This window comes from Saccopteryx leptura, chromosome 3, assembly GCF_036850995.1.
Source record: "Saccopteryx leptura isolate mSacLep1 chromosome 3, mSacLep1_pri_phased_curated, whole genome shotgun sequence".
NCBI lineage: Eukaryota > Metazoa > Chordata > Mammalia > Chiroptera > Emballonuridae > Saccopteryx > Saccopteryx leptura.
In genome coordinates this window covers 103,254,830-103,279,487 of record NC_089505.1, presented here as the reverse complement: position 1 = coordinate 103,279,487, position 24,658 = coordinate 103,254,830, and the positions used below count along the sequence as shown (strand labels likewise).

At 48.3% G+C, this 24,658-nt stretch overlaps 2 protein-coding genes and 1 pseudogene across 3 annotated transcripts in view; all 3 read left to right on the top strand.

Annotated features, from left to right (window-relative positions):
• SLC9A1 (solute carrier family 9 member A1) overlaps positions 1-2,208 on the top strand; it is a 53,086-nt gene extending 50,878 nt beyond the window's left edge. The window contains exon 12 of the mRNA XM_066375550.1: positions 426-2,208. Coding sequence (XP_066231647.1) covers positions 426-760 — 335 coding nt within the window. The 3' untranslated portion in view covers positions 761-2,208. The remainder of the gene's footprint in view (positions 1-425) is intronic.
• The window catches only part of KDF1 (keratinocyte differentiation factor 1), a 339,326-nt gene that overhangs the window by 211,709 nt on the left and 102,959 nt on the right, over positions 1-24,658 (top strand). The window lies entirely within an intron of this gene.
• Positions 16,646-17,348, top strand: LOC136398281 (ferritin light chain pseudogene; annotated as a pseudogene).

Sequence of the window (24,658 nt, the reverse complement as noted above, 5' to 3'; positions counted from 1 at the left end):
GCCCTGAGGACCGCGAAGGGAGCTGAGTGCCTGGCAGGGAGACGGGAGGGGTCTGCACCTTTGGGATCCCCAATGTGGAGGAAACGAGGGCGGGCCTTCTCTCAGGCCCGGGTCCCCGGGGGCTGATGGTGGAGCCCGAATTCCTGGTCTGAGGAGGAGCACTTGTCACACACACACACACACACACACACACACACACACACCCACCCGGTGAGGAGAGAACCACAGCTCTACCTTTGAGACCGCAGCCTGAGAGGAGAGACCATCTGATGAGGGCTCACAGAGACCCACGTGGAGCTATTCTGAGATGTCAGGATGGCTGCACGTAGGGAGGGTCTGTGGCAGCCGCTGGCATGGGCTGAGGTGGGGCGCGTTCTGGGCAGGCACGGGCAGAAGCCAACCTGTGCTTTGCTTTTGGTCCCCAGACCCACTGGCCTATGAGCCGAAGGCCGACCTGCCTGTTATCACCATCGACCCGGCCTCCCCACAGTCTCCGGAGTCTGTGGACCTGGTGAATGAGGAGCTGAAGGGGAAGGTCCTGGGGCAGAACTGGGCCCCCAGGGTGGCTAATGAGGATGAGGACGATGATGGGGGCATTTTGATGCGGACCAAGGAGCCCTCTTCCCCAGGCACTGATGATGTCTTCACCCCTGGGCCAAGTGACAGCCCCAGCTCCCAGAGGATTCAGCGCTGCCTCAGTGACCCCGGCCCCCACCCTGAGCCTGGGGAGGGAGAGCCTTTCATCCCCAAGGGGCAGTAGCGCCGGGGCCAGTGGACAGTGCCTGCCCCGCCACAGACTCTCCCACCAGAGCAGGGGCTGCTGGGAGCTGGGGGCTCCCTCGTGCTTCCTGGATTGTCCCTCTCCCCACCGCATGGCAGCTGGGACCGCAGCCCCGCGCAGCACGGCTTCCCCTGCCTCCTGGGAAGCGCCCTCCCTCCCACCAGAACTGCCTTCCCCATCCGCCTGGCAGGACTGCTGGGCCATGAGGCAGACCCTCCCTTTCCTGCCCAGGCTCTGCCTCTGCGTTCCCAGACCTCGGCGGCCCCCCCCTTCTCCATCACCCTCCTCATCCAAAACACTGCAGTTTCTAACCAAAGAGCCTCTGGCTCAGCCTTGGTCCCACCTGGGAAGGGAAGGAGTCCGGGCTTCTCTGGGCCTAGGCCAGGCCCCCCATCAACAGAGGAAAGACTAGGGGGAGCAGACGTCTGGGGGGGGGGTGACGACCCATGTGGTCCACCCTCCTGCCAGCTCTGCCATCTTGTCTGGCCACCCCTCTGTGTCCTTTCTTAGAGCTGCATCTCTGAGCTTCTCTGTGTGGAGCGGGGGCACTTTGGACTGGGATGTCACCCAGCTTTCCAGCAGGGACCAGAGCCCTCCAGGGGCTGTTGTCAGGGAAGGGGCTGTCAGGGACTCCAGAAAGTCCTGCCTTTTTGTTTGTCTGTTCACATTTCCTTGTATGATGTCTGCACAGAGGCCATTCCTCTTTTTAAAACATTTTGAAAACCCCTGGCTGAATGAAGCTCTGACCCTCCTCCTCCGAATACCCCTCCTCATTCGGCCTGTCTGCCCACCTCTCCCCCAAATATCAGTCCTCTGCCTCCTGGACTTGTAACTGGGGCCCCAGGCTCTGATTTCAGAAGTGACCCTCCAACCCCAATCATGGATGTCCAACTCGCAGATGCTGGGCCTTCTGGTCTCTCTTTACTCTTGGGCCTGACCTTCAGTTCCTGCCGGCCTATTCTTTCCTTCTTCCCCCTGTAGGCCTAGGATTGTCTTATGTTCACTGCACTCGCTTGCTGTGGAGCCCAGGCCTCAGGGGAGAAGACCTCCTCTGAGCATCGCCCCCTCCCCGGCCAGGTGGGTGCACAGAATCCTAGGCTCCCAGAAGCCTTTGCTCACAGGCACACCTCCACCCCCACTGCTATCATGGCCAGGCGCAGGACTATTGGTCTGTCCTCCCTAGGGCACTCCCCCAGGATTGTGCAATAGTAAGTGTCCCTCTTCCCAGTGGACTGGGCAGTGGGTGCTCATCTGTCCCCCCTCTCCATGCAAGTGCTGTTTTGGGCAGGAGTCACCAAGGGTAACATTGACAAACATGTTCAAAGCCACCCAGCTGCTGCTGCTGCTCTGCCACCTGTACAGAAGAAACCAAAATTTTTTCATATTCTAATAAATCCATGTGAGTTTTTGATAGAGTCGAGGGCTGTTTCCTGGGACTGAGGTTGGGGAATAGGGTGGCCTGGGGCCTGAAGGACTCGGCTCAGTGGCTGGCACAGAAACACTCGATGTCAGCTGCTGGTGTGGGTATTGCTGCACACCGGGCACCAGGGCTGCAGCTGTGAGCAAAGCGAACTGCTCCTTGCCCTCGGGAGCCCTCAGCCTCTGGGGAAGAGCAGCATTAGTCAATCATTCATACAGACCTGGAAAAACCCAGGGTGTTTGTGAATGACAGCAAGTGAAACGCAGGGGTGGGGAGGGGACAGCAAGGAGGACCTTCCTAGGAGCGGGCTAGAGAATGAGCTGAGGCTAACCAGGTGAAGACGGTTTAGAGAGTTCCCAGATATTCTAATGGGGAGCTGCGCAGCCAGCACCCTGGGATCTGAAAAAATGCCCGGTGGGGCTGGGTCAGAGTGACAGGAGGGGAGGCAAAGACGGGCCTTGAAGTCCAGAGTTAAGAGTTTGATTTGTACTAAAAGTAATGAAAAGGTTCTCACCAGTAAAGTGGGGACAATAGCACCTGGATGAAATGTGCCCAGGTGTGTAATTGGCTCAGTACAGCGCAGTGAGCTTAGTTCAGTGCAAGTACAATAGGGTCCCTGCATTTCCCGATCTGGCCACTAGAGGGAAGTGGGGGCGTGGCACAAGCCCCAGCGCTCTTGAAACCGGGGCTGCCCAGGAAAGCATCTTCTTTGCCCAGCCTCAAACCTCTGTATGAAAGTGATTTGACCACAATATCTGAAGTATTCAGTGCCAAAGGACTGCAAGAAGGGACCGCGCCATTTCTAGATCAATTGGTGTCCATCCAAGAAATGGGTGGAGGCCCTGGCTGGTTGGCTCAGTGGTAGAGTGTCAGCCTGGCGTGCAGAAGTCCCGGGTTTGACTCCCGGCCAGGGCACACAGGAGAAGCGCCCATCTGCTTCTCCGCCCCTCCCCCCCTCCTTCCTCTCTGTCTCTCTCTTCCCCTCCCGCAGCCAAGGCTCCATTGGAGCAAGGATGGCCCAGGCGCTGGGGATGGCTCCTTGGCCTCTGCCCCAGGCGCTAGAGTAGCTCTGGTCGCGACAGAGCGAAGCCCCGGAGGGGCAGAGCATCGCCCCCTGGTGGGCAGAGCGTTGCCCCCTGGTGGGTGTGCCGGGTGGATCCCGATCGGGCGCATGCGGGAGTCTGTCTGACTGTCTCCCCGTTTCCAGCTTCAGAAAAATACAAAAAAAAAAAAAAAAGAAATGGGTGGTTTGCCCGAAGGGATACTGAAGAGCCTTCAACTAAGAGATTCTTTACAAGGGTGTGAGCAAGGTTAAGGGGAAGTACCAGGGATGGGACCCAGGGAGCTCACACTACTGGGAGCCATTACAACCCTTAGACCTGAAGGGAAGAGGAGAGAGCTGTTACCGTGGGAGGGGGCTGCCCTGCTGGAGCTGCAGCCATGGGGAGCAGAACACAGCCCCTGCCAGGCAGGGACCCATCAGGTGAATATTCTGATCCTACTGCTGCCTCTCTTTGGCCAAACCCAGGTGAAAGCCAGAAGGAAAGGCATCTGAGTGACTAAGTGAAGCATCTGAGTTCAGCCCACACAGGTCAGCCTCCCGGTAAATGGAGCAAGGGAAGAGTGGATTTAGAGGAGAGACAGGGCATCCAAGCAGAGCAATTTCTTTTGTCCCTCCACCACCCACTCTTGTCCTTCAGATGAAAAACTCGTGTCCCTATTGCTTAATGGTTACAGAATTTCCGTTTGGGGTGAAGAAAAAGTTTTGGAAATAGATTGTAGTGATGGTTGCATAACTTTGTGAAGGTACTAAATGCCACTGGTTGTTCACTTTAAAATGTTTCTTTTTCTGTCATGTGAGATTCACCTCAAAATTTTTTTAATGGAAGGAAAGAAATCTTATTCCCAACAGAGGAAACAGTCTCATCAGTCACCTCCTATTTGTCATATCATATCCTTATCCTTCAGTCACACTCACCTTGAACCTAACTTAAAACATTAGTCAGGCCTGACCTGTGGTGGCGCAGTGGATAAAGCGTTGACCTGGAAATGCTGAGGTCGCCGGTTCGAAACCCTGGGTTTGCCTGGTTAAGGCACATATGGGAGTTGATGCTTCCAGCTCCTCACCCCTTCTCTCTCTCTGTCTCTCTCTCCCTCTCTGTCTCTCTCTCTCTCCTCTCTAAAAATGAATAAATACAATAAAAATAAAATTTTTAAAAAAAAACATTAGTCAGCACCAGGACCCTTTCAATAAGACAGCGGGGGAGGGGGGTGACAGAAACCTAGGACAGTGCTCTCCTGCATTGGCACAAGGGCTATAGTAGCAATCGTGCACCCTCCTTCCACCCCTTCCCATGTTCCTCTTACCAGCTGCCAGCAAATCAGCTGATCTTTGCTTGATGGAGTGTCCTAAACCTTTATTCCCAGGCCATTCAGGTTCTTACTGGTCTTAGGTTTGTCAGGTTGCCACGTTTCCCGTTGACTGTCATTATGGGGCGTGGGAGATCTGAGAGGCACCCAGTAAATCCTGGGTGCCAGACAGAGCCTTCCTGCCCACCCTCCATTTTCCTTCTCGTCATCCACATTAGTCACCCTATCTGGTACAGTTGACGCTCCTCTCTGCCTTTTGGTTCAGCAACATACTAAGCTCAACATGACCAGCAGGAAGTTCTTACCATTTAAAGAAGCCACATCTGTGTTTCCCAGGGGAAGTATTCCTCCTTTGGGCACCAAGGACTCCAGACCCACTGAACCCAAAGTTGAGGGGATGGAAAGCCAAATTTTCTCCAGTAGGTTACTTGGAATAATAGAGGAGTTACTCCCCACTCCACAGCATGGGCCCCGGCCTCCGTCCTGGCTGGGGGGGGGGGCATCTATTGGCCACTGATTTAAAGATGTACTGCATCCTGCCTGTCAATAACCTAGCCTTGCAGGTGGTGTCTCTTAGCTGGCACTGGCACACTATTCTATCCAGTCAACTGCCTCGAGTGACTGCATTCCGTGGTGAGACCATTGCTGTACGCCCTTCACCCTAAAATGAAGATCAGCAGTGCACAGGGTGGCGCAGTGATGAATCGGGCATTCTGGGAAGTGATGGTGCTGGCAGAAGCATGGCCGGCAGGGAAATCCGTGTCTAAGATACATATTTATCGCCATGAGGTACTAAATAACTATTCCTGCTATGAAATAAGGGGTCAGTGTAGTCAACCTGCTAATAGGTAGCTAGCAGGTCACCAGAGAACAATGGCTCTCATTTTTCTGTCTCAGAAGTCGTTTACACTCTTCAAAATTATTGAAAAATTACTCAAAACTTACAAGAGTTTCTGTTTATGTGGGTTATATCTATTTTACTGGACTAGAAATGAAAGCTTTAACTTGACTTGGGGTGGTGAACACAATACAATGTACAGATGATGTGTTGTGGAACTGTCCACCTGAAACCTGTGTGATTTTATTTACCAATGTCACCCCCAATAAATTCAATTAAAAGAAGAAATTGGCCCTGGCCGGTTGGCTCAGCAGTAGAGCGTCGGCCTGGCGTGCGGGGGACCCGGGTTCGATTCCCGGCCAGGGCACATAGGAGAAGCGCCCATTTGCTTCTCCACCCCCACCCCCTCCTTCCTCTCTGTCTCTCTCTTCCCCTCCTGCAGCCAAGGCTCCATTGGAGCAAAGATGGCCCAGGCGCTGGGGATGGCTCCTTGGCCTCTGCCCCAGGCGCTAGAGTGGCTCTGGTTGTGGCAGAGCGACGCCCCGGAGGGGCAGAACATCGCCCCCTGGTGGGCAGAGCGTCGCCCCTGGTGGGCGTGCCGGGTGGATCCCGGTCGGGCGCATGTGGGAGTCTGTCTGACTGTCTCTCCCCGTTTCCAGCTTCAGAAAAATACAAAAAAAAAAAAAAAAAGAAGAAGAAATTAAAGCTTTAAGATATTATTTAAAACTAATAAGCCCATTTCAGGTTAATATAAATATAACATTTTAAATGAAAAATAACTTCTTCAAAACAAAAGTTGTGAGAAGAGTGGCGTTCTTTGACATTTTTGCCAATTTTTTTTAGAATCTGCCTTACGGTAATAGAAGATAGCTAGATTCTTAAATCTGCTTTGGCATTTAGTCTGTTGTACATATCTCATGTAGCCTCTGGAAAATTCCACTCTCTGGCCTTGAAAGAATGACAGCAAAACTGGCAAAGAATGTCTTGATATTAGCATGAAAGTAGATCTGGCGTCACAGAAGCCATGAATGACTCTTGGGGACCCCCAGGGTCCATGGCCCCAGGGAATGGTACCATATAGAAAGTCAGCGTGGTCTTGGCTGCGGGGAGCTTGGGTGCTCCGCAGCTCCAGCTGCCAGATCTGGTTTGGGAAGGGAAATGGCTGAGCCCATGTGGATCAATTAGTTTCCTATGGCCGCTGGAATAAATTACCACAAATTTAGTGGCTTAACACAAACTTACCTTCCAGTTCTGGATGTCAGAAGCCTGACATGAGTCTCACAGGGCTAAAATCAAGGTGCTGGCCAGGCTGTGTTTCCTTCTGGAGTCTCCAGAAGATGGTATGTGTTTTTTTGCCTTTTCCAGCTTCTAGAGGCTACTCTATTTCTTGGCTTTCACCTCCTTCCATATATATAACCAGTCGTGCCTGGTCAAGTCTTTCTCACATCACACACACCACTCTGACGCAGACTCTGCCTCCGACCTCCAGCCACACTTAAAGACCCTTCTGATTACATTGGACCTACCCAGATAATTTAGGATGTTCTCCATACTTTTAAGGTCAGCTGGTTAGCCATCTTAATTCTATCTGCTACCTTAATTCTCCCTTTGCCATATAAAATATAGCATATTCACAAGTCCCAAGGATTAGGAAACAGACACCTTTAGATCATTATTCTGCCTACCACACTATATATATTCCTGCCACCATGACTGATTTATATGGGCCCATTGAGCAAGAACCAGGGTAGCTGGGGAAAGAAGTTGACGTCTCTAGAGCAGGTCACCTTGTCCACCTGATTATTGAGAGCCGCCTTCAAAATGGATGCCCTCTCAGAGCATTTTTGTGCGTTAAAAATAAGTTTTCCTGCCTGTTCCCGTTTCCAGCAGGCCATCCACATACCTCTCCTTTAAGCCTCCTCGTCGTCGGTCTTGGTGCTTTCAAATCCCTGACCAGCCAGCCAACTTGTCAGCCATTGCTCACGAATCAGAGTAGATCTGTACCTTAGGTTATCTTTTCTTCCATGCAAAATGGACAATCACTATAACCAGAAGTTCAGTCCATTAAGAGGATATTCCTTCATCACTGTCTTTTAGAGACACCCTGAGTGTGGCTTTATTTCATTTTTCTGAAGCTGGAAACAGGGAGAGACAGTCAGACAGACTCCCGCATGCGCCCGACCGGGATCCACCCGGCACGCCCACCGTGGGGCGACGCTCTGCCCACCAGGGGGCGATGCTCTGCCCATCCTGGGCGTCGCCATGTTGCGACCAGAGCCACTCTAGCGCCTGAGGCAGAGGCCACAGAGCCATCCCCAGCGCCCGGGCCATCTTTGCTCCAATGGAGCCTTGGCTGCGGAAGGGGAAGAGAGAGACAGAGAGGAAAGCGCGGCGGAGGGGTGGAGAAGCAAATGTGCGCTTCTCCTGTGTGCCCTGGCCGGGAATCGAACCTGGGTCCTCCGCACGCTAGGCCGACTCTCTACCGCTGAGCCAACCGGCCAGGGCCTGAGTGTGGCTTTAATGCAGCAGTTGTCCATTTGTGGCAGGTGCTAACACACCATGCAGACTCACTTAGAAATCATGTCTTTGCTTTTTCCTGTGTTAAACGGTCATAGCAACTTCCCCAGCTGTGGGTTAAGGAGAAGCGGTTTAGCCATAAGAGTAGGTACCATAAGACTTCGATCCACATGCTCATGCAATTTCCTTGTGCCTTCTGAACTTGCTCAGACATGATCTCATATATACTCTTTAATAACAGAATGCTACCACGTATGTCCATTTTTATGATTAAATGGATCAGATAATATCCAGTTCTAGCTGCGGGGGTCACTTGGTATTCCACAGTCAGGCATCCGGTCTCTACTGTGTCTGGTTGTGAGCCAGGAGCTGTTTTTAAATGGAGGCTGATTATTGGCAGAGGACATAAATTAATCCCCCTAAGGGTCTGTAACCTGACTGCGACTCGCCCATTGGAACTTGTCCACAGAATCTTTTTCTGCCATAGTTCCTTCCAAATCAAAAAGCTCACGTGGCAGGGCAGCTTGCTCTGCTGTCTGGACCTGCTGCAGAGTCTTATGTTGCTGTAGGCCTTACTCAGAACTTGCAGTCTTACGGGTTTTCCAGTAAATGGGTACAACAGCACTGACACATGTGGTATATGTTGCCTCAAAAATCCAGACTACCATCAAACATTCTGCTTCCTTCTTCATAGTGGGCAGTAAAGTTCCAATTGTCTCTCACTTTAGAGGAGATACCCTGACATGCCCCAGATCACTGGATACTCCAAAAAGTGTGCTGACATGCCATGCCTCTCAGTTTTTGTGATTTATCACCCTTCTTTGGCATAAATATGTTCTACTAAGAATCTAAAGTGTTTGCAATTTCCTGTTCACTTACCATTATGGCCCAATTACCATAATGTCATCAATATAATGGACCAGCATAATGTTTTGAACTATATCAAGATGATCAATGTCCCTTTGAATTATGACAGAAACCAGGAGATTAGATAAAGCCCTGAGGTCACAGAGTGAAGATGTACCGCTGTCCCTGATACACAAAGGCAAACTATTTTAAATATTTTATTGATTTTAGAGAGAAGAAGGGAAAGAAGGAGAAAGGAAGAGAGAGAGGGAAGGAGGGAGGGAGGGAGGGAGGGAGGGAGGGAGGGAAGGGGAAAGAAGAGAGAGAGAGAGAGAGAGCGAGGAACATAGATTTGTTTCTGTATGTGCCCTGACCAGGGTTCAAACCAGCAATCTCTGTGTTTCTGGATGATGCTCTAACCAACTGAGCTATTCGGCCAGGGCAAAGGCAAACTGTTAAAAAGTAATTTATTTACTTACTGATTTGAGAGTGGGGGGGAGGGTGGAAGAGAGAGGGAAAGAGGGAAAGAGAGAGGAGAGAGGGAAAGAAAGAGAGAGAGAAACATTGATTTGTTATTCCACTTATTTATGCATTCATTGGCTGATTCTTGTATGTGCCCTGACCTGGGATCAAACCTGCAACCTTGGTATACCAGGCAGGACGACAATCTAGCCAACTGAGCTACCAGGCCAGGAAAGGCAAACTATATATTTCTGATCATCTTTACTTAGTGGAATGGGAAAGAAAGCATTTGGGTCAAAGATGTACAGCAGACCAAAAGTTGTGTTGATTTGTTCTAGTAAAAATATCATGTCCAGAACCACAGCAGCAATTGACATCACACCCAACTTCACAGTCATTTGTGGTCGTTCACCGTGGCCCACCTGGTTTTGACACCAGCCAAGTTGGTGAGTTAAACTGAGTCTTGATAGGAATGACCATCTGCACATATTTCAGATCCTTGATGGTGGCACTAATTTCTGAAATTCCTTTAGGGATGTGGCATTGCCTTTGGTTTGCTAGTCTATGGTGGTGAAGTTGTAGCTCTGGGGTTTGCATTTGGCCCTTCCACCCCTAAGCACTCCTGCTGGCTCCCTGGGCCAGGAAATCAGCAGGGGGATTCTGCCAGTTAATTCACAGACACGGGATGGGTCTGTGGTCCCAGTGGATCCTTGTGGGCTTAGAACAGATTGAAAGCCTTGGACTCGGTGCAAGGGCAGAAATTTGGAAAGCCTCAAGGGTGGCTCTGAAGGGATCTTTGTTCTTTGCTAGCCACAGGCCACATATGGCAAAGGACCAAGCCTGGGCCCTGACTGTCAGGATCCCGGGCTTGCACAGCCAACAAAAAAAGCAACCCCACCATTTGGAAGGATACTGGTTAAGACCTAATAGGGCCTGGCCTGTGATGGCACAGTGGATAGAGTATCGACCTAGAATGCTGAGGTTGTAGGTGTGAAGCCTTGGGCTTGCCCAGTCAAGGCACATACAACAGGCAAATTTATGAACAACTAAAGTAAAGCAACTATATATTCATACTTCTCATTCCCCCTACCTCTCCTCTCTCTGTAAAATAAATAAATAAAACCTAAAAAAAAAAAAAAAGAACAGGACCCCAGATATGGGATGAGGACATTTGTAAAGAACTTTGAAACCCCAACACCTGCTGACTCATCCTTGGAGAAGGCTCCACCCTGGCCCTCAGCCTGAGGAAACCAGCCTTGGTTAGCATAAAAACCTTTCAGTGGCTTCCTGAGGGGCAGATGCCTCGCAGGGCGCTGCCTTTCCTCAGGACCAATCCCCATCACCTCTCCCGGCTGCCAGGCCCATAATGAGAATTCCATCCCAGTACAGCTCAATTCAAGGTTTTCGGACTGTTTTTATTTTCTTTGTGTGTTTCCCAGGACAATCAGATGTAACCCCAGAAGGCCACTCTAGTCTTTGCAATTACTACTGTCACCATAGTGACTGAGTGCCATAAGCACTTGTCCTCTGAGTACGTTACCAGTCTATCTCTTGCCACTGCCATCATAATCAGTTACAGTGATGCCACTGCCTGCCACAGACTACCCCTGTCCACTGCCCTGCCAAGGAGGCTATTCATGCACTAACAAAACGTGTGAGGAGCCTGACCAGGTGGTGGCGCAGTGGATAGAGCATCGGGCTGGGACATGGAGGACCCAGGTTCAAGACCCCAAGGTCGCCAGCTTGAGCATGGGCTCATTAGGTTTGAGCAAGCTTCAACAGCTTGAGCCCAAGGTCACTGGCTCGAGCAAGGGGTCACTTGATCTGCTGTAGCCCCCCAGTCAACACACATATGAGAAATCAATCAATGAACAACAACTAAGGAACTGCAACGAAGAATTGATGCTTCTCATCTCTCTCCCTTCCTGTCTGTCTGTCCCTATCTGTCCCTCTCTCTGACTCTCTCTGTCTCTGCCACAAAAAAAAAAAAAAGAAAAGTGTGAGGAACCCGACCCCCAATTCCAGACCCCCATCAGAGGATCTGTTTCCCAGGGCTAGCCTAGTACCCGTTACTGTAGCAGTCAGAGCCCTGGACAGAAACAGCACACTTAACAGGGTAATCAGAAAGGGTTTGAAGGGGCAATTACAAAGTGGTGGGCAGAGTTAAAAAAAACAAAAAGGCTGGTGCAGCCCTGGGCGCTAGCAGCAGCAAGAAGCTCTTACCACCTGAGAGCAAGTGAAGGTCCCAGAACCCGGTGAGAGCTGTGGCCTTGGGTGACGTCAGCTTCCGCTGACCAGTACAGAATGGAGAAAAGTGAAGAGTGGGCCTGAATTAGCCAATGGGGTACATCTGCCATGATGCCCCACTTTACAGCTAAGGAAACTAAAGCTTAGCTGCTTCTGTGCAAGTCTACAAACAGGCCCAGACAGCATGAGTGCGTGCGTGCGTGCGTGCATGCGTGTTGATGTGGAGAAGCACAGAGCCCTATCCTGTCAGAATTCGCAGGCTGACGGGCCAGACACATCAGATTCACCTTCTTCTCATCTGGAACAGGGATTCCTGATTTCTGCCCACAGCTTAAGCTCAGTAAAAAAAATCGTGTGAGAGCCAGAAAAGCAATTTTCCATCAAAGAATATTTTTGAGGGCCCACTGTGTGCTGTACTGTGTGCTGTACTCTGTGCTCAGGGAAAGGGTGAGGGGTGGGAGGGGACCCGTGGAGAGCTGAAACCCACTTCCTTAAGTCCCCCGGGGGGCCCAGAGAAGGACTTTTGGAAGGTCCATGGGAATCGAACCAAGCAGCCCAAGTCCCTGAGTCCAGGGTAGAAAGTCTGGGGCTGCAGAGAGAGAGAAAGGGGTCACGCACCTCTGGAGCTATTTCTTCTTCCAGTCCCAAAGGGGCCCCTGATACCACCCGACTGTGGTCTGTGTACTGACGGAGCCTGTGCCCTGGAGGACACCAACCACACTCACGGCTTCAGCAGACCGCAGCCCGGCCCACCGGCTGGCTTTCCAGGCCCAGCAGACAGCGCCCAAGGCCCCTTTTGCTTAGCCTGTTGCAGTGGTTCTATGTTACTGTAGTGTCTGAATTTGAGCTTAAACAGTGTGATGTTAGATGTGTGTTGGTTTAAGCTTTGCTCCGGGGCAGACAGTTGCTCCAACCTGAATTCGCACTGAGAGGGGAGAGGGTGGAGGGTTTGGGCCTCATTTAGCCAGCGGGGCCATTCTCCAGTCCTGGCCACTACCAGAGCTTCAGTTTATCTATGTCCCTGCCACCCCGGAGGCTGTACCAGTTAGCACACTGCATATTAGAAGCGGGTCTTGTTGGTAAAAATAGTGGTGTCAAGCAAGACATGGGAACTGGCTGGAGGTTTCAGAAACACTCCACTTCCCTTGCCTGAACAGGGTATAAAAATCCAGCGGTTGCCTGTGGGGTTTTGGATTGACTGGAAGGGGCAAGGGAGGATTTCTGGGGTATAGAAGTATTCAAGGTCTTGATCAAGGTGTTGTCAAACTCATTGAATAGTACACATGGGATTTGTGCATATTCTATGTGTAAATTTTATCTTCAGTAAGGAGACCAGAGCACAGTTCCAAATAAATGTGACGGTGGCCGGGACTAGGGGCAGACAGCGTTGATGTTGATGCGTGCAATTTAGAGATATAATGACAGACCCGGATGGACTGCGTATGAGAGGTGAGGGAGAGGCAGGAATCAAGGAAAACTTCAGGTTCCAGGCTCTAGTGATGATGGAGGGAGGGGGGTTGAGAGGGTGCTGCCATTCACTCAGAGAAAGGACGGCTTTGTGGAGCAGGAAATCCGAAACTCCCTTTAGCACAGATTTAGTATGAGAAGACAGAGAGCTGAGGGCAACTCTCAAGTCTGTACAGAAATGATCTGGAGCTTGGGGGAAGAGGTGTGAGCAGGAGATAAAATGGTATGATTCTTACAGGATCTAAATGGCATTAAAGGTCACAAAACCAGATGAAATAACCTAGGGAGAGAAGAGAAATAACCTGTGGGGAAGGGAGGAAGGTGCCCGAGGAACCGCCAGCATTTCAAGGTTGGGGGGAAGAGTAGCAAACTGTGAAAGAAACTGAAGAGGGCTGGCCAGGGGAGCAGAAGAAAAGCCAAGAGACCGTTCTCATCAAAACTCGGAGAGGAGCCTGACCTGTGGTGGCACAGTGGATAAAGCATTGACCTGAAAGGCTGAGGTCGCCGGTTCAAAACCCTGGGCTTGCCTGGTCAAGGCACATATGGGAGTTGAAGCTTCCAGCTCCTCCCCCTGTTCTCTCTCTCTCTAATAAAAAAATGAATAAAATCTAAAAAAAATAATAAAATAAAAAAAATAAATAAATAAAAAAACTCGGAGAGGAGAGCATCTCAAGGAGGAGAAAGCGGGTAGCAGTGTTAAATGCTGCAGAGACCACGAGTCTGATGACAACAGAAAAGGGCCCATTGGATGGAGGAACGTGTGAAGCACCACCACAGGGATTCAGGCAGCTGAGTCCAGAAAGTGGGGAATTCTTTGAACAGTGAACACAGTTTTCCAAAAATAAATGTCAAGACAAAAATGGGGGACAGGAGAAAGGAGGATTGTTGAGAGGAAAAGAAATTTAAGAATGGGGGTGGGGGGAGGGCAAAGGGGAAAATGGGCGTGGAAAGCGACTTTGCATGGAGCGTGGGGGGGTCACGATGAGGCGTTTAGAGGGTGTTGTTATATGGAGTGGGACACTTGAAACCATGCCAACACAATAAATTAAAATTTTAAATTAAAAAAAAAAGAACAAAAGCAATATTTTCTTCAATAAAATACACTTTTGTCTCATATTTTAACCATTCCAAGAACAGAGTCACAAAAAAGCTAATAAGTATGAAAAGGAAAAAGGTAAGAAAAGGGGGATGACGGAGGAAAGAAAGATGGCCGGAGCTAGCTGCCATCTTGTGTTCCCGCTTGTGGGCACTTACTCTCAGCTGGTCTGCTCAGGACCCGACTGAGGGCCCATCCTAGTCCCCCACACAGCCCGATTCCTCACCAACAAAATAAAAGGACTAAAAAAAAAGGAAAGAAAGAAAAAGAAATCTAAGGACTATATAAATTAAATACAATAAATGGCTCTGGTTTGAATAGTGAGTCAAACTAACTCACTATATATATAACAAAAAAACATTTGTGGAGCAATTAGGGAAATTTGAAGACTGGTATTAGGTAATATTTAGAAGTTACTGTTGCCTGACCAGGCGGTGGCGCAGTGGATAGAGCATTGGATTGGGATGCGGAGGACTCAGGTTCAAGACCCCGAGGTCGCCAGCTTGAGCGCGGGCTCATCTGGTTTGAGCAAAAGCTCACCAGCTTGGACTCAAGGTCACTGGCTTGAGGAAAGGGGTTACTCGGTCTGCTGTAGCCCCATGGTCAAATATGAGAAAGCAGTGAATGAACAACTTAGGAGCCACAACGAGGAATTGATGTTTCTCATCTCTCTCCCTTCTTGTCTGTCTGTCCCTATCTGTCCCTCTCTCTGACTCTCTCTCTGTCTCTGCCACACACACACACACACACACACACACACACACACACACACACACAGAAGTTACTGTTAATTTTCTTATTGACAATGCTACTATGGTCACATTTTAAAAGTCATTATCTTATAGAAATCCATTCTGAAGTACTGATTTATTTACTAATGATATAAATAACTGGGACTTGCTTTAATATAACCCAGAAAGTAGAGAGGACAAAAGACATGAGGTAGAGATGGAGCATTAGCCATGTGTTGATATTTATTGAAGCAGGGTGTTTGAGTTCATGAACAGTCATTGCATCATCCTCCATCTTACCTATGTTTGAAATTTTCTGTCATTAAAAACAAAATGTGCCTGACCAGGCGGTGGCGCAGTGGATAGAGCGTCAGACTGGGATGCGGAGAACCCAGGTTCGAGACCCCGAGGTCACCAGCTTGAGCGCAGACTCACCTGGTTTGAGCAAAAGCTCACCAGCTTGGACCCAAGGTCGCTGGCTCGAGCAAGGGGTTACTCAGTCTGCTGAAGGCCCACGGTCAAGGCACATATGAGAAAGCAATCAATGAACAACTAAGGTGTCACAATGAAAAACTGATGATTGATGCTTCTCATCTCTCTCTGTTTTCGTCTGTCTGTCCCTATCTATCCCTCTCTCTGACTCTCTCTGTCTCTGAAAAAAGAAGAAAAAAAATGAAAAAAAAATGTAAAGAAAGATGTAAGTCTTAGCACATGAAGTTTCTGGTAAGCATCTTCCTAAAAGCATCCTCCTGAAAAGAACTGACAAGCTTATAATGAACAACCAACCAAAATCTAAGTGAAATGAGAGAGAAAGCCAAAGTCTGGAGCTGTTTTTCCCTGTGGTCATTTGCTAACCAGGCACATGGGTTTTAGGTTTGATGGTCTCACAAGGCCCCAGATATAACCAAGAAAGAGAAACTGATAAGAGACCCCAAAGGGCCACACTTTCAGCCTAACACTAAACCAGAATAAAACAACCTTGCACCCCCAGGCAACTACGAGGAACTGTGCCATGATGCTACAAAGATCTTGTAGGAGGAAATATAAAATCCCTAACAAGTTGCCTCCTGAAGCTGTCCCTTATGCAGAATTGCATACCAGATTCACACCACCTAGTCATTCTACAAACATTCAGAATGCACACTTCAAATGACTCGGGGCTAGCCAGTTACCTCGGCAGTCCCAGATCTGTCTCTTGCTTCAACAGCTTTTATTTTTATTTTATTTTTTTTTTCATTTTTCCGAAGCTGGAAACGGGGAGGCAGTCAGACAGACTCCCGCATGCGCCCGACCGGGATCCACCCGGCATGCCCACCAGGGGGCGATGTTCTGCCCATCAGGGGCATCGCTCTGTTGCATCCAGAGCCATTCTAGCGCCTGAGGCAGAGGCCACAGAGCCAGCCCCAACGCCTGAGCCATCTTTGCTCCAATGGAGTCTCGGCTGCGGGAGGGGAAGAGAGAGACAGAGAGGAAGGAGAGGGGGAGGGGTGGAGAAGCAGATGGGCGCTTCTCCTGTGTGCCCTGGCTGGGAATCGAACCCGGGACTCCTGCACGCCAGGCCGACGCTCTACCGCTGAGCCAACCAGCCAGGGCGCTTCAACAGCTTTTAGATGGAACAGACCCTTTTTCTAGCCTCCAACCAGAGGCAGATTAAGGTCAGTTGATGCCCCAGGCGCAGAAGAAAATATTGGGACTTTTTTAAAAAAGAGAGAGACAGGGAAAATAAAAATATGTTAATTATATTTTTAAATAAAAAAAATATTATGTATTATTGTTAAAATTGCACATATGAAACCAAACTTGGTGTCATTAGAAAAAACGTGTAAAGTTGGGGTTTTGCGGAGCCCTTCAGAAGTCGGGCCCAGGGCGCATGCCTGGTGAGCCCACCATTAAATCTGCCTCTGACCATGCTCTAACCTCTTTTCCAGTCACCACCTTCGAAACCACCTCAGCCTCCAAGACCAGCTAACACTGTTTTTTTACCTTAGCTCCTTATTGCCAAACAATCTTGAACTCCCAAATTCATCAGCATTATTTCACCCAGGTAGAGGCTGTGGTCAGCTGCCTGGCCAACCTGCATCTGCAGGCCTCTTACACTTACCTCTCTGGGCTTCCATTTCTACCGCGGCGACGACGTGGCTTTGGCGGGCATGGGCCACTTCTCCTGTGAGTTGGCTGAGGAGAAGCTCAAGGACACCCAGCATCTCTTAAAGATGCAGAAACTAGCATGGTGACCATGTTGTCTTCCAGGACATGCTGAAGCCTTTCCAAAATAAGGAGGGTAAAACTTAGGATGCCATGGAAGCTGTCATAGCCATGGACAAGAACCTGAACCAGGCCCTATGGATCTGCCTGCCCTGGGTTCTACTGCACCTGACCCTCATTTCCGTGACTTCCTGGAGGACCGCTTCCTGGATGAGGAGGTGAAACTTGTCAAGAAAATGGGCGATCACCTGACCAACCTCCGCAGGCTGGCTGGCCCCCAGGCTGGGCTGGGCGAGTATCTCTTCAAAAGGCTCCCCCTCAAGCACGACTAGGAGCCTTTGGAGCCCAGAGGCCTTTGAGGGGCCCCTCTGCATTCCCTTGGTTTTGAAATTTTGCCTAAGCCTCTCCTTGAAACCATTAGGCATCCTTTTAAGCACTCTAGAGCAGGGGTCTCAAACTCAACTCAGCATGTGGGCCGCAGAGCAAGATCACAGCCGTTCGGCGGGCCGCACTAGGTCTACAAAAGGCAACTGTTATGCAACACTTTTCTCACTGCAGTTGAAAACAAAAAAAAATCAGTACAACAAGCACAATCGTACATGCAGTTTACTCAGTGTCACAAAACGACCAGAAACTGTAGTTCGCATCACAACTGCTGTTAACTAAGCTAATATCTAGCTAGGATGCTAGAGAAATGAAAAATACAAGTAGGCCCCTAGGCTTACTTAATTTTATCCAAAATATTTTGAACTTCGTGGATTAGTCTGCGGGCTGCACAAAATTGTTCGGCGGGCCGCGAGTTTGAGACCCCTGCTCTAGAGCCTTCTCCCATGCATTGGACCAAATGGAAAACACTACAGCATTTTGCAGGGGGAAAAAAAGTGTGTGTGTGTGTGTGTGTGTGTGTGTGTGTGTGTGTGTGTGTGTATGTGTATGGTCCTGGGCTTGTAGTGCCCCAGCACCAGATGAAAACAAATGCAAATGCCCTCTGAAAGGAATAAACAATTGTCCCAAGCCTCACAGAGATCAACAAATTATATTTCAAAAAATGGGAATTGTTGCCTCACCCGTGATGGCGCAGTGAATAAAGCATAAACCTGGAACACTGAGGTCGCTGGTTTGAAATCCCGGGCTTGCCCGGTCAGGGCACATATGGGAGTTGATGCTTCCTGCTCCTCTCCTCCCATCTCTAAAATGAAAAAAAAAAAGAAAAAGAAAAAATGTGAATTGTTAACCACACAAACAAGGGGACAAGGTACCATGAGTGACCATAAAGAAAAAGACAGGTATATTAAATTATATCAATATTTAGAAACTCCATAAAGAGAACAAAAAGACAAGAGAGAGAGAGAGAAAGAAAGAATGAAAAGACAAGCCCTACAACAAAGACTTGAACACATATCACTGATAAAGGAATTCTCTCTTAAATATATAAAAACTCCTACAAATTCCAAGAAAAGAAAAACCTACTCAATAAAAAAATGGGCGAATATAAATTCACTATGTACTTCATAAAAATAACAAAACAAAAAGAAAATCCAAATGGCTATAAATGCATGGAAAAGTGCTTACCCCCATAAATAATCAGGAAAGCGCAAAAATATCCACATGCAATTGGGTAAAATTCAGAAGTCTGACAGACCAAGTAGTGACAAGGGCATGGGACAACAGGAACTCTCATACCTGCTGGTGAATATTAGCCCAACTCCTTTTGGGGAAAGTTTGGCATTTTCCAGTAAAATGATACAAATACTCATACCCCGTGACCCAACCCCACCACACTAGGGGACTGCCCTAAGAAATGCATGCACTGTGTACCAGGAGACACATACAGGAATGTTCAAGGAGAATTATTTATGTAGCTCAAAACAGAAAACAATACAAATACCTATCAACAGTGAAGTAGATGAATAAATTTTGTGTATCATACCATGGAATATTAAACAACAATGGAAATAAGCCACATGGATCAATGTTATAAATCCAGTGCTAAGCAAAAGAAGTAAAACACAAGAGGTACATAGGGAATCATGTCACTGATATAAAATTAAAAACCAGAAAACTCTAGACTGTATTGCATAAGGATGAATAAACTATAAAGAACCGTAAAACTATAACACGAGGCAGAGATTTCCATAAATACAAGAACGATTACCCTTAAAAGGGAAGGGGGGTGTGATCGAGAAGGGGCACACGGGGATTCCTGTGGTGCTGGCAATAGTTTTTCCTGACTTGGGTGGCGATTACACAGATGTTTGTTTTATAATTATGCGTTATACTGTGCATTTGTATTTAATGCACCTTCTGTGAGTTATATTTTACAGTCAGGACTTTAAGCAGAAGATATTTTGAACAACTGTATAGCAATATACCTGAAAATTTAGGCAAAATGGATAAATTCCTAGAAAACTATTATTTTCCAAAACTGAATTTTTAAAAAATGAGATATCTAAATAGTTCAATAACTAGTAATCTATTGCTATGTAATAGATTACCACAAACAGCAATTTAGAAAAGCACATTTATTACCTCATGATTTCTGTGGCTTAAGGGTATGGGTGCAATTTAGCTGGGTGTTCCTTTGTTTTGTTTTTAGTGAGAAAAAGAGACAGATAGACAGGGACAGAAAGACAGGAAGGGAGAGAGATGAGTAGCATCAACTCTTCATTGTGGCACCTTAGTTGTTCATTGACTGCTTTCTCATACCTGCCTTGACCCGGGGGCTCCAGCTGAGCCAGTGACCCCTTGCTCAAGCCAACGACCTCTGGGCTCAAGCCAGCAACTATAGGGTCATGGCTATGATCTCACATTCAAGCCAGCGACCCTGCGCTCAAGATGGATGAGCCCTCGCTCAAGCCGGTGACCTCAGGGTTTCTAACCTGGGTCCTCAGCATCCCAGGCCAACACTTTATCCACTGAGCCACCACCTGGTCAGGCTTAGCTGGGTGTTCTGATTCAAGACCTCTCACAAGGCTACAGTTGTTGGCCAGGGCTAGGGTCTCATCTAAAGGATCAGGGAAGGATTCACATCCAAGTTCATATGGTTTCTGGCAGAATCCAGTTCCTCAAGGGTTATTAGACTGTGGGCCTCAGTTCCTAGCTGGCTGTTGGCCTAAAGCTACTGTTTCTTGCCACATGGACCTCTTCAACACAACCACTTGCTTCATCAAAGGATGCAAGACAAGTTACAATCTCATGTAAGATACGTAATCGTGGAAGTGACATTACATCATCTTTGCTGTATTATATTGGCTAGAATATTTTCCCAAAGTGGCTGAGCCATTTTCTCCTCCCATCAATACTCTATGATCATTCCAGGGGCTTCATGTCTTCACCAACTCTTAGGGTTGGTGGTCTTTTCATTCTTAGCCATTCTGATGAGTTGTGCCCTGGCATTGCATTGTGTCTTCAATTTACATTTTCTTTTGTTTTTTGGGTTTTTTGTTTTTTTTACAGAGACAGAGAGAGAGTCAGAGAGAGAGATAGACAGGGACAGACAGACAGGAATGGAGAGAGATGAGAAGCATCAATCATTAGTTTTTCGTTGCACATTGCAACACCTTAATTGTTCATTGATTGCTTTCTCATATGTGTCTTGACCGTGGGCCTTCAGCAAACCGAGTAACCCCTTGCTCGAGCCAGCGACCTTGGGTCCAAGCTGGTGAGATTTTGCTCAAACCAGATGAGCCCACGCTCAAGCTGGCAACCTCCAGGTCTGAAACCTGGGTCCTCCGCATTCCAGTCCGATGCTCTATCCACTGCTGCACCGCCTGGTCAGGCTCAATTTACATTTTCTTGATGACTAATACTGTTGACTATCTTGGCTTATAATTATTAGCCAGGTGCATATCTTTCTTGACAAAGTATCTGTTCAACTCTTTTGCCCATTTTAAAATTGGGTATTGCTTTTTTTATTACTGCATTTTAGAAATTCTTTAGGCCCTGGCCAGTTGGCTCAGTGGTAGAGCGTTTTCCTGGTGTGCAGGAGTCCCGGGTTCGATTCCTGGCCAGGGTACACAGGAGAAGCACCCATCTGCTTCTCCACCCCTCCCCCTCTCCTTCCTCTCTGTCTCTCTCTTCCCCTCCCACAGCCAAGGCTCCATTGGAGCAAAGTTGGCCCAGGCACTGAGGATGGCTCTGTGGCCTCTGCCTCAGGCACTAGCATGGCTCTGGTTGCAACAGAGCGATGCCCCTGATGGGCAGAGCATCGCCCCCTGGTGGGCGTGCTGGGTGGATCCCGGTCGGGCGCATGCGGGAGTCTGTCTGACTGCCTCCCTGTTTCCAACTTTGGAAAAATACAAAAAAAAAAAAAAAAAAAAGAAAGAAAGAAATTCTTTATATTTTCTGGAAACAAGTCACTTGCCAAGATGTATGCTTTGTGAATGTTTTTTTCTTCTTCACTCAATGGCCTGTCTATTCCTTTTCTTAATGATGACTTTTGATGAGCAGAGGTTTTAAATGATGATGAAGTCTAATTTATTGTTTTTAACAGTTGTTGCTTTCTGTGTCCAGTCTAAGAAACCTTTGCTTCCCTCCAGATTGCAAAGCTTTTCTTCTAGGTTTTCTTCTAGAAGCTTTATGGTTTTAGTTCTACGTTTAATTTCAACAACTTCTAAGAGTCAGATGCTTTCTCCCCCTTTAAAGGGGGCCACAGAAATGGAGGCCACAGAAAGGCTAAGTAATTTGGACGTGGGCACACACACATCCTTAGTAAGTAATTGTGCTAGGACTGGAATCCAGGTCAGATGCCAGACCCAAACTCTGGCACAGCACTTACGACCACTTTCAAAAGGTGTGGGGTATGGAGGGAATCAGACCAAACTATTCTCTAGGGCCAGTGGTCTCTGTCCTTTCCTACAGAAGAGAGAGTTGGGCACCAGGGGCTGGAGATGGAAGGAGAAGAGGCTGGAAGGACTTGGGGTCACGGATGACTCCAGGGTGGTCTGGACTGGTCAGACCAGGCTTCCTCTGACTGTCTGGTCTAGACCCCAACACCCTCCACAAGACCCACCAAGGGGCTTCAATCCTGTTGGTCCTCTAAGGACAGTATTTCTCTCTGACATCACCTAGTTTATGTTCCTTGTGCTATTAGCCAGCCTGCAGCTGGAAGATTCATTCATGACTCAAACCTTTATTCTCGAAGAATCACAACCCTTGGGCATATTTTCACCTATGTGGTGGTGGTGGTGGTGGTAGTGGTGGGCGTCCTCCGGGCCTGGGGGAACAAGGAGGCATCCCAGGTGATCCCACCCCACCCAGCTCTCTCCAGATTCCTCCCCATCTCTGTTCTATAGCAGCCTCCATTTCTTTTCCATAGTCAAGACCAACACCCAGCCAATACCATAACCTACCTTATTACTTGTTTTCTCACTGGCCAGTGACAGTCTCAGCTTCCACTTCAGAGAAATCATTTTTGTATCTTTTATGGGCCCAGTTCTCCTCTTGGGTGCTAAGTGTAAATCTCTCCAGTGTCCCCCCACTGGCTCCCAGACCCACATATTTGGCCCCAGGAGAACTAGGACCGTATGTTGTTCCTGGGCCAGCATACTCCGCGATCTGCCGACGGCAGGTCTCACGGGGTGGCATTTCTCAGCTCACACCATAACTGAGCCTGCAGGGCGTTCCACCAGGCATTAACGCCACCTAGTCCTGGTCAATGGGTACAAGGAAAGACCAGTGAATTTAGCATACGGCTTCGACTTCACAGAAACTAGAGATTCTTGGTGTTGGGCAATGCCTCACAGTGGCATCAGTAAGTTTAGGAGCAGAGATGCAGAGGGAGGCAGAGAGAGGATGAGAAAGCAAATCCAACTCTACAAGAGGATCAGTTGTGGGTGGGCAAATGCCCTCCCCCCATGGAAGGAGTTTGTATAATCAAGCTGTGAAGTCATAGAAAATATATACAGTGTGTCTGTAAAGTCATGGTGCACTTTTGACCAGTTATAGGAAAGCAACAAAAGACGATAGAAATGTGAAATCTGCACCAAATAAAAGGAAAACTCTCCCAGTTTCATACCTATTCAGTGCAGTTCGATGTGGGCTTACGCACAGATTTTTTAGGGCTCCTTAGGTAGCTATCCCGTATAGCCTCTACAGACTCGTCACTGACTGATGGCCTACCAGAACGGGGTTTCCCCACCAAACTGCCGGTTTCCTTCAACTGCTTATCCCACCAAGTAATGTTATTCCTACGTGGTGGCGCTTCGTTATAAACGCGCCGATATTCACATTGCACTTTGGTCATGGATTCGAATTTAGCAAGCCACAGAACACACTGAACTTTCCTCTGTACCGTCCACATCTCGACTGGCATGGCCGTGGGCTGCTCTGCTGTATACACGGTGTTGCGTCATCATCTGCGCATGTGCACATGCTGCCACATCATCCTACAGAAACTGGGAGGGTTTTCCTTTTATTTGGTGCAGATTTCACATTTCTATCATCTTTTGTTGCTTTCCTGTGACTGGTCAAAAGTGCACCATGACTTTACGGACACACTGTATACTGGGTGTTTATCTGTATCCTTTATCATCGCCTTTCATAAACTGGTAAATGTGTTTCCCTGAGTTCTGTGAGCCTCTCTAGCAAACTAATCAAATCCAAGGGGGAGGAGGTCATGGGAACCTCTGATTTGTAGCCAGTTCGGACAGATATTGCTGGTAACCTGGGGGCCTATTACTTGTGATTGGCCTTTGGAATGGGGGCAGTCTCCTGGAACTGAGCCCTTAACTTGTGGGATCTGACACTGTCTCCAGATACGAGTGTCAAAATTGAGTTAAATTGTAGGACATGTAGCTGATGTCACGGAGCGTTGCTTGGTGTGTGGGTGGGAGGGGGGAACTCCCACATATTTAGTGACCAAAAGTATCGGTGTGAAGTGTTCTGTGTGAGCGGTAAAGGAGACATAGGAAAGAAAAACACAGGAGAAAGACACAGAGTAAGGAAAAATCGGGTTTTGCCCAAAACAGAAAAAGGAAGATACTGTCACCCAATGCCCAACTGAGCCTCAAAGACACAGTTTGGGCCACTGAGAGGCGATGGTGGCCAGGCTGGCCTAGGTGGGGCGTATGCATGCTGGTGAGGCCAGGCAAAGCCTCCATCCTGCCTCCGTGGCCACTTTGTTCCTGGGCCCATTGATTAGGATCTTGACCAGCTGTAGCTTACAGCAGACTCTCAGAACCCAGGACATCACCATGTAACAATTTGTCCTCTTGGGAAGCAGATGGAATTAACAAACTGTGACTATTAAGCAAGTTATACCAGAAGATAAATTATACATATTCCAACAAGGAGAAAGAGAACATGTGATGTTTGCAAAATTCTTACAGGAATGTGTCCTTGTCCTGGGGGGAAAAAAATGCTGGCTGGCTATTTAACATTTCTATTAGAAAGTTGAAGCTCTTTGTAACTCAAAGAAGATGAGAAAGTCATACTGGGAATACTCATTGCAGTTACAAATATCAAAGGTAGGGCCCAGCTGAGGCTGAGATATATTGTTGAATTTTGTCCAGGTCCTAAAAACAGAAAGGGGAAGATGGTAGTGACACCCACAGGTGTCCCCTGATTGTTAAGCATTGCCTTTCAAGGGATGCTCTTTGATGGACAGTCACTTGGCATAAGCATTCTCTCACAGTCTGGGCCCATTCTGAGAGTCTAACCATATAGCACCTCCTTGTCA